Source organism: Dermochelys coriacea, chromosome 21, assembly GCF_009764565.3.
Source record: "Dermochelys coriacea isolate rDerCor1 chromosome 21, rDerCor1.pri.v4, whole genome shotgun sequence".
Taxonomy (NCBI): Eukaryota; Metazoa; Chordata; order Testudines; family Dermochelyidae; genus Dermochelys; species Dermochelys coriacea.
This window is the reverse complement of record NC_050088.1, coordinates 11615330-11632235: the sequence shown is the minus strand read 5'-3', so window position 1 is coordinate 11632235 and position 16906 is coordinate 11615330. Positions and strand designations below refer to the sequence as shown.

Sequence of the window (16906 nt, the reverse complement as noted above, 5' to 3'; positions counted from 1 at the left end):
GTTCAACTTTAATTAAGAGCGTATTTTCATATAAACTTAGTGGGGGGGGGGGGTTTACAAAACACCAAGGAGGAAGCGGAGAGGCTACTCTTGCAGCATTCACATGGAGAAAACACTCATGTGCCCATTACGTTTAACTAGCCTATCAAAATGTGTTGAGTGAATTTTTCCTAAGCCTTGGTTCTTGCTCCACCTGTCTGTTCTTTGACATCCATATGATGGTTTGAACTGATAACTTCCCATTTACTTTTTCCAGGTGGTTATCATCTTGTGAAAATAGGAGATCTATTCAATGGGAGATACCATGTGATCCGGAAACTAGGATGGGGGCACTTTTCCACTGTGTGGCTATCTTGGGACATTCAGTAAGGTTTTTGTTCTTTTGCTGGCATTTCTGCCAAGAATCCAGAGTAGATAATCTTTGCACAGATAAGACTAGCAGACTTCTCTTATGATCTTCCATGTGCTGTGCATACAATGTCAAAAGATTATTGCTTAGCATGTGCACAGGTATTGATATTTATGTTGCATGCATGTATGTAGAAAATGCTTGTGTGTTCAGCTGTTTCTATTCCAGCACTTCAGGCCAGTCAAGGTATAGTTTGCCTTAAATGTATAAGGCAAGGAAAACTAACTGGGTATTGTAAGAGCCCTAGAGACAGTTTTCACATGAGTGAATTGGAGCTCATCTTCCTGTGTTACTAAAGAAGCAATCCTTAATAACCGGGTCTTGGATGTGCATGAATTAAGAGAATTCTGGAGACCATGTCTTTGAATAGGAGATCAGTTATCACTAACTTGCTATGTCTGTGTTTAAGGGGGAAGAGGTTTGTGGCGATGAAAGTAGTGAAGAGTGCTGAGCACTACACAGAAACAGCACTGGATGAAATCAAACTGCTGAAGTCGGTGAGTGCCTGAAGGCAGAAAGCTCTGTTCAGCTTTGTCCATTTTCAGAGTTAATACCCCATTCAGTTTGGAAAATGGATCCTGTACTCAGGGATCATCTCTTGGTTCCATAGTACATGGGAGGAGTGGGTTACAGACCTAACTGACTAGTGTAGTCTCTGGCTGGGTCCTATTTTTGTTTGATCCATAAAGGGGTAAAAGTAAACAAAGCAGACAGATTTACTTAAGGAACACAATCCAGGTTTTAACCTCTTTTACGTGGTGGTACTTTATCTCCTCCATAGGACCTGGTCATAACCAATATTCATGGTAGTCCCTGATGGTCATACAATAATTGAAACTCCTTGCCTCCTAATCTATGCTTTGCACCTCCCAGAGCTGGTGGCTTTGCTTTTATTTAAGTGTTATTGGTCAGATGATATATTAATGTTGTGCTGTTTAATGGGTTGTAGGGAAGGTTGGAGGCGGGTATGCACCATTCTGGAATCCACCAGCGCTGCTTAGCACAGCTCCTACTTCCCCCTTTCCTGAGGGCCCCTGAAGAGAGGGGAAAACATGTTACATGCTCAGTGATGTCTATCCCAGGAATTTTATGAAATGATGTATCTCGTGTTCCTTATCTTCCTCCATGCAGGTCCGCAACACTGACCCCAATGATCCAAATAGAGAGATGGTGGTTCAGTTATTAGATGACTTCAAGATCTCAGGAGTGAATGGCTCCCGTATCCTTTTATAGAACAAATGACAGAGCACAGAATTGAATTAGTGTGGGAGTTTCTTGTGCAGCTCTTGCCAGTGGGAAGTGAACAATGTCCATGCAGCTGTTTTACTGTCCAAAGTAAATCTCCAATAAAACAGTCCTCTCCCTGTGGGCCTTATAGCTCCCTGCAGAGAATAGACCTAGAATAATCCATCACCACGTAGGTTGTGAAGAATAGTGCTGCTGAGTCATGATTTAATATGCAAGACAGCATGACTGTGCTTGGGGTTTTCCTCTTTCATCCTTGACCAGGCCACATGCAGCCTTTTATTAAAATCCCTGACTAAAAAATAAAGCATTATACAATATCAGAGATTCATCTGCTCGTGCTGAATGCAAACTGTAGGCTTATAATTTAGCAGCATAGGTGAGCCTCTAACTAAGAGGGTTTGCTTTGGCAGCCTTACAGGCCCGATATAGTTTCTAAAGCACAACCTTATGACCTGCTTGGGAACTCTTAATATTGGATTGTCAAAGATCCCATGTATGTTTGTAGTATCAAGAACAAAGGCAGACTCAAGTGTTCGGCGTGACATGAAGCATTTTACTGGGGTTCTCCATAAATTATGTTCTAGAATTCTGGCCTCAGAACTTTCCTTTGTACTCTACATTCCTCCTTTTCAGAATGAGTGACTTTCATTTACTTCACTGGGAGTAGGTAGTATATTGCAGAGGGAGAATCCGACCCTAGATGGTAAGCTTTCTAATGTTTATACCTAAGGCGAAACACAGGACAGCACTATGAATAAAGTCCAGCTCTGCTGCTTAGTTGCAGTGGGAAAGCATATTCTCTAGAGAGCACAAAATCAGAGCAGCTCAGTCCATTGCTGCAAAGAAAGTGATGGAAACACTCCTGTTAATCTTTTTTTATATAAAAGAAGAGTCTTAGTCTAATTTTGACTTGACGCTGCTCTTTCTGTGTTGCTTTAAATTCAAGCAAGAAGAATGCATGTACACGCTACCTATGAGATGAAGAAAAATGTCATGAACTTTAAGAACTAGGCTTTTGAACAGCAAATACTTAATATTGAATCGGTCGCAGAAGTGGCCTCATCAATGTATGCCATTTTTACCTATGAAACGCACACAGTATTGAAGTTCGGGCCTGTGAAAAGTGAAAGTAGCTTGGGGAGGGGGGGGGAAGCTGAGAGAAATAACGTGGCTTGATTTATGGATTGAGAATTCAGCTCTTTGGTCAGAATTCAAATTTTGCTATAAAGAGATCTGGGGTGAGAGCCAAGATCATTTGGGAATTTGTCTGCTCAGCTAGGCAGTGTGTTTAAATGCTAGCAGCAGTTCAGACATAGCCCATTGTACAGATGGCCTCTTCCCAGAATTTGATATTACTGCTATGATAACACCATTGCTCCAAATGAGCTGTATTCTTAGCTATTTTAAGTTTTATATTGCCACTAGCAGTGCCGGTCATTGTTCTCTTACCTGTTTGCTGCTCCAAATACCTAGACAGCTACCTGTTTTGGGAAGGAAAGGGAGTTGATAGGAGCTGCAACATCAGGAGGCAGAGGTAGTTTCTTGGGGTTAGATTTATTTTCAGCACTAAGAATCCTGGGGACAATTTGGGTCAGGATGTTCCTCTTTCTCCTTTACCCTACTGCAGATATCTGTATGGTGTTTGAAGTTCTAGGGCATCACCTCCTGAAGTGGATCATCAAGTCAAATTACCAGGGCCTTCCACTCCCATGTGTCAAAAGAATCATTCAACAGGCACGTTCTAGCTCTCACTGAATTAATACCCTGACCCCAGTGAGAACTGGTTTGTGACTATAATTGCTTTTCCATCAAATGAAGGGAATGAGACTTGAAGACAAATTCATAGTGGTACATGTTTTCACAAAATAACTAAAATAGGTGGTTTCAGTGGTCAGTACCTGCATTCTGTTTAGCTGAGGTCTGCTTTGAACAGTGAGTGTGCGTAACATAAATCCCTGCATGCTAGCTATAACAATTTAAATTTAACAGCACAAAACTGGCTGGCATGGCTTTTCACCCCTTCTTCCCCTCCAAATCTTGTTGCCCCTGGGGGGAAAGTAAGTCCCCTCCCCTTTCCCACAATGAGTAGTTCGCTTTATAGTTTTATAAGATCACTCTTCACTGACTGCAGCACTTGTTTATGCAGGAGAAGGAGGACCATGTACTCTTTCCCCATACCCTTGTAAATAACTAAGGGGGAAATGTTTCTGGGGGGGTCAGATGGGAGGGAGAAGGCTTAGAGTATTAAAATTCAAGGAACTTAATCCTTATGTACCTGTAGGTTGAGGAATAGAGGCGAAGATAGCATTTTATTATAATTGTCTAGTTAAAGCTGTATGCAAACCTTTTAACTCAGTAGTAACCATACTCTGGGATAATGGCCCTGAGGTTTAACTTAAAAGAACTTCCTGTTTGTTACCTAGATAACTATAGAACTTTTTATTTTCTCACCCTTTCACATCTGGTTTGCTCATTATGTGCATCTTTTGAATATCTGTTTTCTTCTCTCCTATGTGCAGGTTCTACAGGGTCTGGATTACTTGCACACAAAGTGTCGGATCATCCATACAGATATTAAACCCGAGAACATTCTGCTGTGTGTTAATGAACAGTACATCCGCAGGCTGGCTGCGGAAGCAACAGAATGGCAGAGATCTGGGGCGCCCCCTCCTTCTGGCTCTGCAGGTGCCTTTTCTATGGAACGCTTACAGAGTCCAAAGAGATTGTAATTGAGCTGACAAGGGAAAATTCTCTAGTTCTTGTCTCAGCATTGGGAAGCAAAGGAACAGCATTGCAAATCATTTCTATAAAGCTAGTCGTAAACTGCAATGCTAGTCATGTGTTCCCACAAGAAGCTTGCCAGTGTAAAAACAGAGTACATGATCATTAACACCCGCTTTTAATGTTGGTCTGACATAGATTGTGGTAAAATAGTCATTTGTAAAGCATTCTCGGTCTCCTACAGAAAGCACTATATAAATGTCATGTTATTTTCTTAAGAGCTGTTTTGAATGCATGTGGTGGGTCAGCGCTCAGATGTGTGCTATAAAAGCTTACCTCCTTGAGTGCTCTAGAAAGTGGAAAATTCCTTTCTTTATACAATTCTATGGGTGTATTTTGGCAAACTCTTGATGAAATGACATGAGCGCTACCCATTTACCATCTTACAGGACAGGCTTGAAAGGGGATTAAACTGTTAAAAGTGGTTTCCTGGTTGTGTGAATGCAATATCTAGCTTATGGCAGAGGCCAGGCTTCATTCTTGTTTGGAGTCTCCACATACATTCTCAACACTCCTCCTTGGCATCTTCATATGTGCCAGTGCACAGTCCCCAGGAACTGTTGGTTGCTGGCAGGCTCTATGATATGCAAAGTGCAGCTTCCAACTGAGGCCAGCACAGTACAGCTTGAGCTGGCTAGGCGAATAGGCTCCCTCACAGTTTTGGTTTTCTGACTGCCAGTGTCCCAGTTGACATCTTGGCTTAAGCAAGGTGCACAGTGCATGAATCAAATATCCTATCGTGCTGTTACACGCTTTACGTTCCCTTTTTCTGGTCACCAGTTAAGTGAGTCTGCTGTCCAGTCTGGTTAATTGAAGCTTGACTCATCTAACAAATGTTCTGCAGTCTATTCTTTCTGGCAGGTTGCTGCTATCCCTTTTTTTGAGGATTGAGGCTTTCAGAATTGGAGGATGCACTTGAGTTTTGTTTCTAATCCATATAGAAATAAGACACTAATGTATTCCCTATATACATAGGGAAAGAAGGAAGCCATAACTGTTTGTTCTTTCAGTACAGTTTTACATTTCAACAGTATCTAGTATCCACAGGGAAACAAAGTGGGCTCTGTGGAAGATGTTCCTGGCTTCCAATCATTCTTTATTTTTGCTCATGTGATATTTTTATTGCAGTGTGATTGCAATCTATAATACAAGCATACTAGCTTATTTCTCTTTCTCTTCCAGTGAGTACTGCACCTCAGCCCAAACCAGTAAGTATGGTAACTTTTTTTTCTTGCTTTATAAGCAAGTGTAAATGTATGTGGTCTAGATACATTCAGGTGTACAGCTTGTTTAGAATTGTTTTATGCTTTTGTTCTATAATACGGTAAGTGGTAGGGAATCCTACTTTGAGACCCGAATAGAAGAACTTGAAGTGGGAACAAGTTCAATGTATGGCTGTTTACTCAACACACTGAATGTTTAAATTTCTGTGTTACAGGTACAGCTAGTCACAGAGTGATGTCCAATAACAGTAGTTGTACAGTACCAGCTTTCCAAGATCACTAGCATTTTCCAGAGTTCAGTGTTCCTAGAGCATCATCAATCATTAATAGCACACAGCCTCATTAACCACAGTTAAAGTGGCCCAAGTGAGATGGAGCTTTTAAAAATGAGTGATCTTTAGTAATGTCAGCTATTTTGCAGATTTGAATTTGTTCCATGTGCTATGACACAGCTGTTGCTATCTAATCGGCGTTTGGCCTGTGAGAGAGAGGTTGCATCATCAGAGTATACACCTCAAAAATGCCACCAGGATTGACACCTGTCATGGCATTCCCAGTGGATGGTCCCAGGATTGCATGGGTTACGGACACTGAACTCCCTTCGCTCTTTCAGGTCAGGATGGCCTTTTCAGGTCAGGGCTGAAGCCCATTGGCTCGGCAGTAGGTGAAGGCCTTCCCAGTTGCAGGATCTGTTCTGTGGGTGGGACAGGACTTTTCAGTCTCCAGGGTTGTCAGGTGAAGACTTCACACAAGCTCTGAAAAAATTCACTTAAAAACTAAAACCTGACTGTAGCTTGGGGTTTTATTAGAATAAATACCAAGCCAGATGTGTGAGCGTTGTCTGTCATTTCCCTGCAGGCTGACAAAATGTCAAAGAACAAGAAAAAAAAATTGAAGAAAAAGCAGAAACGGCAGGCAGAGCTACTGGAGAAGCGAATGCAGGAGATAGAGGAGATGGAAAAGGAGGAAAGCCCTGTACAAACACAGCCTGAAGAGCAGGAAGAAACTCAGACCCCTCTTGAGATGCTCTTAAAAGAGAGCCCACTTGATGAAGGGGTACCGGGAAAGCTAGGTATGGATCCGGAATATCACATGGGCCTGCGTGTGTGTGTGTGTGTGTGTGTGGTTTTTAAACAGAAGCACAGTAACGTTCCTTTAACCACACTGTTAAAATTGCAGTGTACATCTCTGTAGCATGTGGTGGTCGGGCCTTGAATGCTGGCCGCTGATCTGCAGTTGAATTGCCACCGCATTCCACTAACGCTGTATCCATGCTATTGCAAGTTCTGTAGTGTAGATGCTTACAGTGACGGAAGGCATTTTTCTGTCTTGTAGTACATCCACCCCACCCCAAGACTGTAGTGAGATCAGTAGAGGAATTCTTCCATTGACCTAGCCATGTCAACAATGGGGGTTAGGACAACCTAACTACGCCACACAGCGCATTAAATTTTTCACAGCCCTGAGCAATATAGCTAGGTTCACCTAAGTTTTTAGGTGCAGACCAGCGGCGGCTATTCCAGCATAGCTATGTCAGGGCAGCCATGCCAGCATAACTCCATAGCGTAGACGCAATCTACGCTGACAGAAGGGGTTTTTCCATCAGCGTACAAACACCACCTCCCCAAACAAAGTTCTCTATGCCGACCGGACCCAAACTGTGGCTATGTCAGCCAAAGAAAACTTCTGTTGACGTAGCTACGTCAGTCAGGAGTTAGGTTTTTTCACACCCCTGACCGACATAGCTGTGTTCTATACTTAAGTTAGGTGACCAGGCCTGAGTCTGAGCAGGGACCAGGAAGTCTTGTGCTGGTAAAACTGAGTTAAAGAAGCATTGCATTCAGCTGTTCTGTGCAAATGTGCTAGATTTTTGGGCTTGCTTAAGGTCTTGCTATAGCTGTTACTCAGTCCATGTGTTGTTTCCCTGTCCCTTAAGAGTCTTCTGATTCTTTCTTTTCCCTTTCCTTAGATGAAGTTGCCCATGTACAAGAGCGAAGTATCCGAATGGAAGGCAGCATGGAAAAATACATACCAGAAATCAACTGCAACGGCATGGTACAAATGACTGCCTTCTCAGACTCCGGCAACCAAGGGTCTGGAAGGCTTGAGGAGGACCTTCATAATGCCAATGACTGTGATGAGCACCCTCTGGCACAGGAAGAGGACAGCTTCCATAGCTGTAATTACAGCCAGCGTAACGGAGACTCGGAGAACAGGTCACGAGAAGTAATGTCGGACTCATGCGTGCCCTTAATTTCTGAGGTGCTAGATTCCATGGTGTATCAGCCAACTTCAAGTGAAGAGCAATCGTTCAATGAGCAGGAGATCAGCCAGTTGCAAGAGAGTATACGTGCAGAGATACCCTCAGATGATGAGAATGAGAATAATGGCCCATCTGAGAACAAAGGTACCAGAGGACCCCATTAGGAGATCTGTCCTTTGGAGTCTGTAATGTGGCATTAATAGGAGGCTTTATATTGGCTGACCTGACTCTACCTGAGGCCATCTCTTTGAGCTCTGTCCTGACATCACTCTCCACTCTGATCTGCCTTTGGGGATTCCACTGTTGCAACCTTGGGTTGACAGGCAGTTATGCCTTTTGATGTGATGGATTCCAGAGTGTGTAAACTGCTACCCTGCACTCTCATCCAATTCAGTCTGTCCTTCCCCACTTTAAAAAGCACCTAGTTACTTTCTTTTCCAAGCATGTTTGTTTATGATCGTAGTCATGCCTTAAATTGGAATGTTCCCTCTGCTCCCTCACTCTCGTTCAAATATTTTTGTTTTTTAAATATCTGTACATAAAGACCCAATTTTTTATGTACAATACGGTTAAGAGTGCAGGGTTGCAGTTTACATATTCTGGAATCCATGACCGCAATGGCACCACTGCCTGTTCAACCCAAGGTTGCATCAGATACCTAAACTAGAGTGAGAGAGGAGAGGGCTGACAGAATATAGGGTATATAGAAAAGCTTGTATTGACATCTCAGTTTTTGCCATGACAGGGCCCAAAATCAACTTTCCTTGCAAGGAATAGCTGGCCTTTACTTTTCTAGCATAAGTTCTTTAAGTAATAATCCCTTCCAAAACAATAAATCCACTTCAATGAAAGTGCAAGTGGGGAGGGATAGTTTTAAACTTGTAAGGAGGAAAGGCTTCAAGTTTGTTATAGGGTTATAACAACAGAGATAACATACTATAAAACTAGTTTGATGGCAGATTCTGTATAATGCAGAAACAAAATTCTTTTGAGACATACCCAGAGGTGTGACTTGGTATAATTTAAATCACATAGATCCCTCAGTTAAACCATGCTCCTTTGAGTCAGGGTCAAATCAAAGATCTCATCCCAAAATAGGAAACTGGGAACAATCCCTGTACTTCTCTTATCTTGTCGCATTATGCCATTAAAATGCAACCAGGGAAATGTAAGTGAACATAAGAGCTAAAAAAGAAATTTCAACACAGTATCAAAACTCGGCCTGTACTGAGTCTATTGATGCCTCTCTGGATTACTAGAGAATGCCTTTTCCGATGCATTTAGGAATCCTTGCTAGATATAGTTTAATGACTTTTTTTTTTTTTCCCCTTTTTTTATTTCTCCAGTATATTCATCTTGGCTTGTTCTAACTGTACACTTTAAACTTTGCAGCAGTTGGCATTGCTGCTATGGGAAGCAATGCTGCCATCCTTGGAATTTAACTCTTGTAACTTTAAAGAAGGCTTCCTTAGGGTTGAGGCTCTCTTAGACACTATCAGAACCTACCAACTCTGCAGAAAGCGTTCTAAATTCTGTTGGTGACTGCACTGTCAAAGAGCCAGTCTTAATGAAAACTCTTTTAAAAAAGCCAAGCTAACAGAGCTCACAAAACAGCCATCTTCCTGCCCTTGCACATCCTCTGTTCTGCTAGGATTTCAGTGTCTTATTTTTTATTGTGCAATACAGGGGGAGGAGCTTTTGCACATGTATACACTGGGCAGAATATACTAGTTAGGTCAATTTACTACCTTGATGCCCTTCTGGGGGTGCCTGTGGGGTTAATAGATATTGACAAGAGTTGATGGTTTGTAGCTAGACTGCATGGGGGATAGTTCTGATCATTGACCTGTATCCTTCCTGTGCAGAATGATGCCTGTGGGGTTTGGGTGGCAGATGGTGGACCTGTCCATGTGGATTTAATCAGCTGTTATGCATATTGCATTTAGGGAAATCCACTGCTGGGAATTTTCTCCTTAATCCCCTTGAGCCCAGGAATGCAGATAAGCTCAAAGTGAAGATAGCTGACCTAGGAAATGCCTGCTGGGTGGTAAGTGTAAACCTTTCAGTGTTGAGTGACCAAAGCTACTAATCTGTTTCCAGTTGACTGGGGGTGGAGGGGGAGCTGAAGAAGACAATCTGTATTATTTACTTTAAAATAAAAGGTGCAAAAAAATCTATGGTTCACCTGCAATGTCATGAGAGAGAACTTAATACAAGGATTAAGTTTAGACAGTCCTCCTGATGTTCCTCTACGGTGCCTTTTTGCAGCCTGTCAAATCATACACTCTGAGGGAACCATTTCATTTGTGATTTCTGAGCATGCAAGATAAAGTGTAAATACTTTTGACCTTTAAAGGCTATACTGCAGTGCTTCTAAATCTGTTTGAAATCTCAAGCAGGAAAGAACATCTATTTAAATGATTTTTAAATAGCAAAACAATTTGGAACTGTCTTTACTCCCTTGAAAAGTCCTAAGTTCAGGATCCTCTGTTTTGAATTTCCAAAAAGAAAAGGAGGACTTGTGGCACCTTAGAGACTAACAAATTTATTTGAGCATAAGCTTCCGTGAGCTACAGCTCACTTCATCGGATGCATCTTGAACCCTCGATCCGCTAGCATTAGCGCGCAAACTGATAGCTGTGAAATATATCCCATTTTTAAACATGGTTCCTAATGTTTGGGCTGCACATCTTCATGTCTGACAGAAGCTGTTGGTGCCTGAGAGACGTGAAATAGGTTACCTGTCACAAGTCACTTGGTAACATTCATCACACTCTTGTAGTTCAACTTTAAAACTGCCGTTCTCCACCGCTGCTGCTACTGTTTGTCATCTGAATTGTCAGGCTATTTTGTCTGAGGAAAAGTGCCTATGGTTAGGGCTTTTTAATCATTTGTTGAAATTTAAGAAACCGCTTAACTGAAATGTAAAAACCAGTCTGTCATGTTTCATCAGCGAGATATCTCTGTAAATAGCACCTCTCTGGTCTTAGTTGAAGGAATCTCTTCCTTTAGCGATTTCAACCAGTTAATAAAGTATCTTTTTTTTTTTTTTTAATTTTAGCACAAGCACTTCACTGAGGACATTCAGACAAGGCAGTACCGGTCCCTGGAGGTGCTGATAGGATCTGGGTATAACACCCCAGCTGATATTTGGAGCACAGCCTGTATGGTGAGTTTGGCCATGCAAGGTGGACCCTCAACATTCAGTAGCTGCAGAGAATTCTGGGAAATTCCAGCATGCTGTGTACTCTGTGGACCACAATCATTTTTGCTGGCTCTGGCTATAATGGCACTTTAAAGAATATTCTTTTCTTCTCAGACACTGATTTTTGGTTGGTATCTGATTTCATTCCTCATGGGGACACCGATCTGACATCTCTAGAGAGAACTCCACTTTCATTTTCAACATGCTATTTAAAACTAAAGGTTTATAGCCAAGTCCCCATGTTCTGTGCAGCACATTAGACCTAAATGTAGCAGGAACCTCAGAATTTGCAGAAGTACCCTTCTAAATTTTCCCTATACGGCCCACAACCTGAGCCAATTCAGTATGGTGTCTCCTGTTTTGATTTCTGTTTTACACTGCCTTCAGATTTCAGACTCAGTGTATTATAAATTCTTGTACTGACGCATAATACATGACACACACCAGTTGAAGAGAAGCTGGAGGCTGCGACAGTTTGCTAAGGGGACTTTAGGGTCTTGGCAATTGAGAGAACATGTGAAGCAGTTAGAGGTTGTGGGATGAGCTCACTATATGGGGATGCCCCTTTTAAAGCAGTTATTGGCGATGTATTAAATTATCATATTCCATATTTAACACCCAGTTTTAGTTCAATAAGCCTATTGTTTCAGGCTTTCTGCCAACTCAGGAAGAAAATGGTCAGTTTACACTTTGTTCGCTTTTGGGCATCTTTACAGACATCAGAACTACAAACTTACTTTATTTGTAAATAAAAGCTAAGATGGCAAGCAAGAGGGGATTCTGCAGCGTGTTCCATAATCAGAGCATGGAAAGCCATTAGTACAGTTACCTAAAGACACTAAACAAGCTTTTAAGATATGAACACTGTAGAAAATGCAGCTTCACTCTGAATTGGCAAAAATCTGCAGCACATCGAAAATCTAAACTTCGGAGGCAGTGTAAAACAAATAGAATTTGTGATCAGGACAGCCAGGAAACACTGTCTTACACTGGCTCAGGTTGTGGGCTGCATAGGGAAGATTTAAAAGTTATAGTGCTGCATAATTCTGTCTTTTCAAATCTAGAAATAGAGAATTGGAGAAAATGTGCTTAGAAGGTGGTTGAAAAGAGCCTTGAACTTGAGGAAAATGGCCCTTTTTGGGGGAAGCATCATGAAAACAGCTTTTTAGCTCAAGTATCCTACGTGCTCTTGATAGCTAACTACCAAGCAAAGTCTAGTCTAGGAGTAAAGCTGGTGAATTCTTGGTTATGTACAGTATCTTAATAGTTGAACTTCATCTTATTGACACGTCATTTTGCCATGATCCAGCTTTGCTTAGAGAAATGATCTTATAAGATACACTAATGGATGTGTTGTAATGTATGGCAATGTGCAGTGCCTTCATCACAAAAGTTCAGAATAGATCTTAATGTCTTTCTAGGTTTTATAAGTAATTGTTTCCCCCTCACATTCAAACTGCCACATCTACTCTGCAGTACTCATACATAGGTCTAACAGTGACTTGAAAAATGATTCAACGCTTTTTTTTTTTTTCTTGTTTAGGCCTTTGAACTAGCCACAGGAGACTACCTGTTTGAGCCCCACTCTGGAGAAGACTACTCCCGGGATGAAGGTGAGTGTGTCTAGGTGTCTACCCTTTTAAAATGGAATACCAGCAAAGGTGGTGGTGGGTGGATGGAGAGAGCTTTCTGTTATGAGTCACTGAAGCAGAGGCTCCTTGCTTGGGTACATGTCTGCTTGCTTGAGTAAAGAAGTCCCAGGCTAATCGTATTGGAAGGAAACTTGAGGCTTTAATTTCAGGCACTAAGCAGTAAAGGTTCAGTTTCTGTTACTGGATACCTAACAAACACTCCCTTGTCTTTGCTGCTGCCTCTTTCACATCTGTTTTAAGATGGGTACCTTCCGGCTCAAAATAAATGATTTAAACAGCTTTAATCATTTTCCTCTGCTCCTGATCTGAACCTTGTCTGTTGTAAAATATATACACTGGGCCGGCTCTAGGATTTTTGCTGCCCCAAGCAAAAAAAATTTTGGCCACTCCTGTTTTTTTTTTTTTTTTTTTTTTTCATGGCCCCCCGGCCCTGTCTCCTCCCAGGCATGCTGCATTTCCCCCCATTGCTTCCTGCAGCTCCCCCCCCCCTGCAACCCCCCGCCCTAGCTCACCTCCGCTCCGCCTGCTCCCTTGAACACGCCGCTGCTCCACTTCTCCCCCCTCCCTCTCAGGTGAGGGAGAGGCAGCGCATTCAGGGGAGCAGGCAGAGTGGAGGTGAGCGAGGGTGGGGGGAGGGCAGGAAGTAATGTGCGGAAGTAAAGGAACCGCTCCCCGCCCTAGCTCACCTCCGCTCCACCACTGCCGCCTCCCCTGAGAGCACCACCTCTCGGCTTCTTCCTCCCTCCCAGGCTTGCCACGCAGTGCGGCAAGCCTCGGAGGGAGGTGGGAGAAGCAGAGTGGTGATGTGCTCAGGGGAGCAGGCGGAGGCGAGCTGGGGCAGTGGGGGCATATTTCTAGGGGCGACATGGCCGGCACCAGAATGCCACCCCTAGAAATGTGCCACCCCAAGCACCTGCTTGTTTTGCTGGTGCCTAGAGCTGGCCCTGTATATACATCATCTCTGATTTAAGATTCCATATTCCAAATGTGCTTGCTTAAGGTATTGACTCTCTGAGTCAGCATTAGACATAGATTAAAAACCTAGTAGTACCTTCACAAACACACATGACACTGAATATTTGTAATATAAATACTTCTTAAGTGGTGCTTTTCATCTGTGGATCTCCATATGTAAATCCCTTTATCCTCACTTACTGTTGGGGAAACTGAGACACAGAGAGGGAAAGTGACTTTCCCAATAGCACACAGCAGGCCAGGGGCAGAGCAGGGAATAGAATACAAGTTGTCTGAGTCCCAGTCTAGTGCTCTTGCCACTGGACCAAGTTATCTCAAAGAAAGGTAAATAAAGTGACCATCTCTAAATGTTAGAAATGTGCTATAGCAACAAGTGAAAATTTTACATATAAATATGCAGTGTAATGGGAACTTTGGCTAATAGCTAATCAGTGTAGCCTTTCCTAGTGTTACCTTAACTTTCTCTTGCCCATTTTAGAATTTACAGATAATGGATTTGTTGCTGAGCTATAACTGTACTGTGTCCATTTCAGAGCTCTGATGTCGAGTAGATGCTATAAGACTTTGTTTAGAAGAAATACAATTTTTAAAATGGAGCTTTGTCTAGTAAGATGTTCAGCACCACCCCTATAATTAATCATGGACAGTTTCATTGACAGCCGTTGGCTTTGTTTCACACTTTAAATAGACAGACCTTACGTGAGCAGTAGAATTAGCTAATATTTCATTCCATTTCTCAGTAGCTTAAACAGAGGGAACATTTCTTGTGCCTCTACCACTTGGTTCTGACTTTGTTGCCATTTGCTCTGTACTGCATACATTGAAAAAATAACTCGCCTTGTTGTGTAACTTGGTCACTTTTTCTCTCAATGGACTTGTCAAGAATTCATGGTGCAGCTGCTGTTTCTGTCACTTTAGTACCTATCAGTAAGACGACTCCCTAGGAGTAGTAATTTCTTAAAATCCATGTTTAGTTTAACAAGTAAACTTCATTTAACATTTTTGTAGCAAGTTGGATTTGTTTTTCTGCATTTCTTGGGTTGGTCCGAATGTATCTGAATTGGTCCAGAGGCATCTATTTGCACCAGTAAATTCCCTTGACACTTATATAACAGGTGCAGTCTGTATGCTGAAAAGCACAATCCCATCTCACAGCTGGTGTGTAATATATGTAAATCCCCCTGAGCTAGGAGTCTCTGAGCAGTCTTAGTTGGCACTGGAAAAATGCCAAATCTGCATCAGTGACAAGAACCTCTTCCAAACATTCCAGAGCACAGTTTTCCAGGGAGGAAAGTTTGCTTGGTTTAAGTTGAGAAATTCCATGCAAGCCTCTTCTCATGAAATTTCCAGCCCGGTTCAGTAGTCAGGGGTTCTGATAAGCGTTCTAAAGATCACAAGCTTTTTATCTGGACTGCAGGTTTTTTGGTTATCCATAACTGCAGTTTATAAAGTGATCAATTTATTATCTGCTCCTTATTTTTCTTTTTTCACCCTGAATATAGTCTTGTTTAAAAGTCACCTGCGAAGTGGAACATGTTGCTCTTTTATTCTTTATAGTGTATAAAGGCCTCAAAGGTGTTTAGAAATGTTCTGCTTGTTTTACATTATAAATATCATCAGGTCTTGTCTACCCTCATTAGGGTTGGTTAGAGTTTTTGTTTGGTGCAGGACTTTTCAGGCAGATGGAAAGCTAATGACATTACATTTGTTGTATTAACAATAGGGTATAGAGGCTCCAGAAAAAGTCAGGCCTCTTTGCTACCATGTAATATACGTAGCATGCATGGTCAGGGTCCCTAAAGCACTTACAACTTGAATAGACAAGGATGGAAGAGGAAGTGGAAGCAGAGATGTGAAGTGACTTGCCTGTGGCACATGATTGCCTTGTCTCCTGTGGGCCATAATACTTTGGTCTAAATTACGTTGTTGGGTTTAGTAGGTGGTGTAGGTAGCCTGTGATATACAGGAGGCCAGACTAGATCTCTTCTGGCCTTAAACTCTGATACTGGCAAAGCAGTTCAGTGACAGAAATCAGAGCAAACCTAATTCTCAGAGTCTCGGCCTAGTGCCTTATCCTAGCCCACACTGCTGTCCATCACAGGACTGAAATCAGAGCAGTGTGAACTGAAAGTGTTTTAGTCTCTGTTTGAAATTGGTTTTAACTCAAATTTCAAACACTTGGAAGAAAAAGCTCTCAACCTTTCAGGCACACATGCCTCTTCAATTGAGAGGTGAGTGCCTCCAGTGTAATTCTTTAGACTCCGAGGAATCCTCCAGCATAACTGAGACACCAAACTTGATATTCCTGATATTTCTAAAGTGTAAAACGCTTGCCCTTTATACATCATAAAGTTAAAATTCCTTCCCCTTCAGCAGATCACCTCTAAACAGCTCCCCTGTCCCATGAGCTTGTTGAAATAAGCCTTTTACAGCCACTTGTCCTTTCTCCCATCCTTCTGTCCCTTTTATTTTACTCTTCTTCCCCTTCTGTTTTAGACCACATTGCGCATATTGTAGAGCTTCTAGGCAGAAGTCCAAGGCACTTTGCCCTATGTGGGAAATATTCACAGGAGCTCTTCGATCACAGAGGTAGTATTTTCCCCCCACCCTTTCCTCCTCCAGGCACCAGGGATGCAGACAATCAGGAGATGGAGCATCCACACCAATTTTTTGTTCCACACCAGTCCACCTATCAATGAAGAATAGGGTTCCCCAGGTCCCTGAGTTCCTAGAGTGTTGGGAACTACAATCCAAGGATTCTCCTAGTGGAGGAATCTAACTCTGGACTTCATCCATTCCCTCCCAGTTAGTGAAGAAAACAAGAATGACAAGTTTTCCAAATGGAGGTGTGCGTGCATGCTGCTCTCTCTGTCGGTGTCCAGAGCTGTTGCTCTGTATGGAGTGCCTTGTATTAATACCTGTTATGTATGTCTCTCTCCTTTCTGAAATGTTTTGGAACACGCAGATCACATTGCATTGATCATAGAACTTCTGGGGAAAATACCTCGCAAGCTCATTGTGGCAGGAAAATATTCCAAGGAGTTTTTCACCAAAAAAGGTAAAAGGAAACAGCAAGCTTTTTCTAGGAGTGCCCTAATGCATGTTGCTGGAACTACCAGGTAACTATAGACCACAGCAAAGCCATAATCT

General features: G+C 42.3%; 1 protein-coding gene across 3 annotated transcripts in view; it reads left to right on the top strand.

Annotated features, from left to right (window-relative positions):
• SRPK1 (SRSF protein kinase 1) overlaps positions 1-16906 on the top strand; it is a 43820-nt gene that overhangs the window by 23320 nt on the left and 3594 nt on the right. For all 3 annotated transcript variants that reach the window (XM_038379724.2, XM_043500339.1, XM_043500338.1), the window contains 12 exons: positions 257-365; positions 819-906; positions 1541-1628; positions 3285-3391; positions 4177-4342; positions 5621-5646; positions 6520-6733; positions 7631-8068; positions 9871-9971; positions 10986-11093; positions 12673-12742; positions 16722-16814. In XM_038379724.2, coding sequence (XP_038235652.2) covers positions 257-365; positions 819-906; positions 1541-1628; positions 3285-3391; positions 4177-4342; positions 5621-5646; positions 6520-6733; positions 7631-8068; positions 9871-9971; positions 10986-11093; positions 12673-12742; positions 16722-16814 — 1608 coding nt within the window. The remainder of the gene's footprint in view (positions 1-256; positions 366-818; positions 907-1540; positions 1629-3284; positions 3392-4176; positions 4343-5620; positions 5647-6519; positions 6734-7630; positions 8069-9870; positions 9972-10985; positions 11094-12672; positions 12743-16721; positions 16815-16906) is intronic.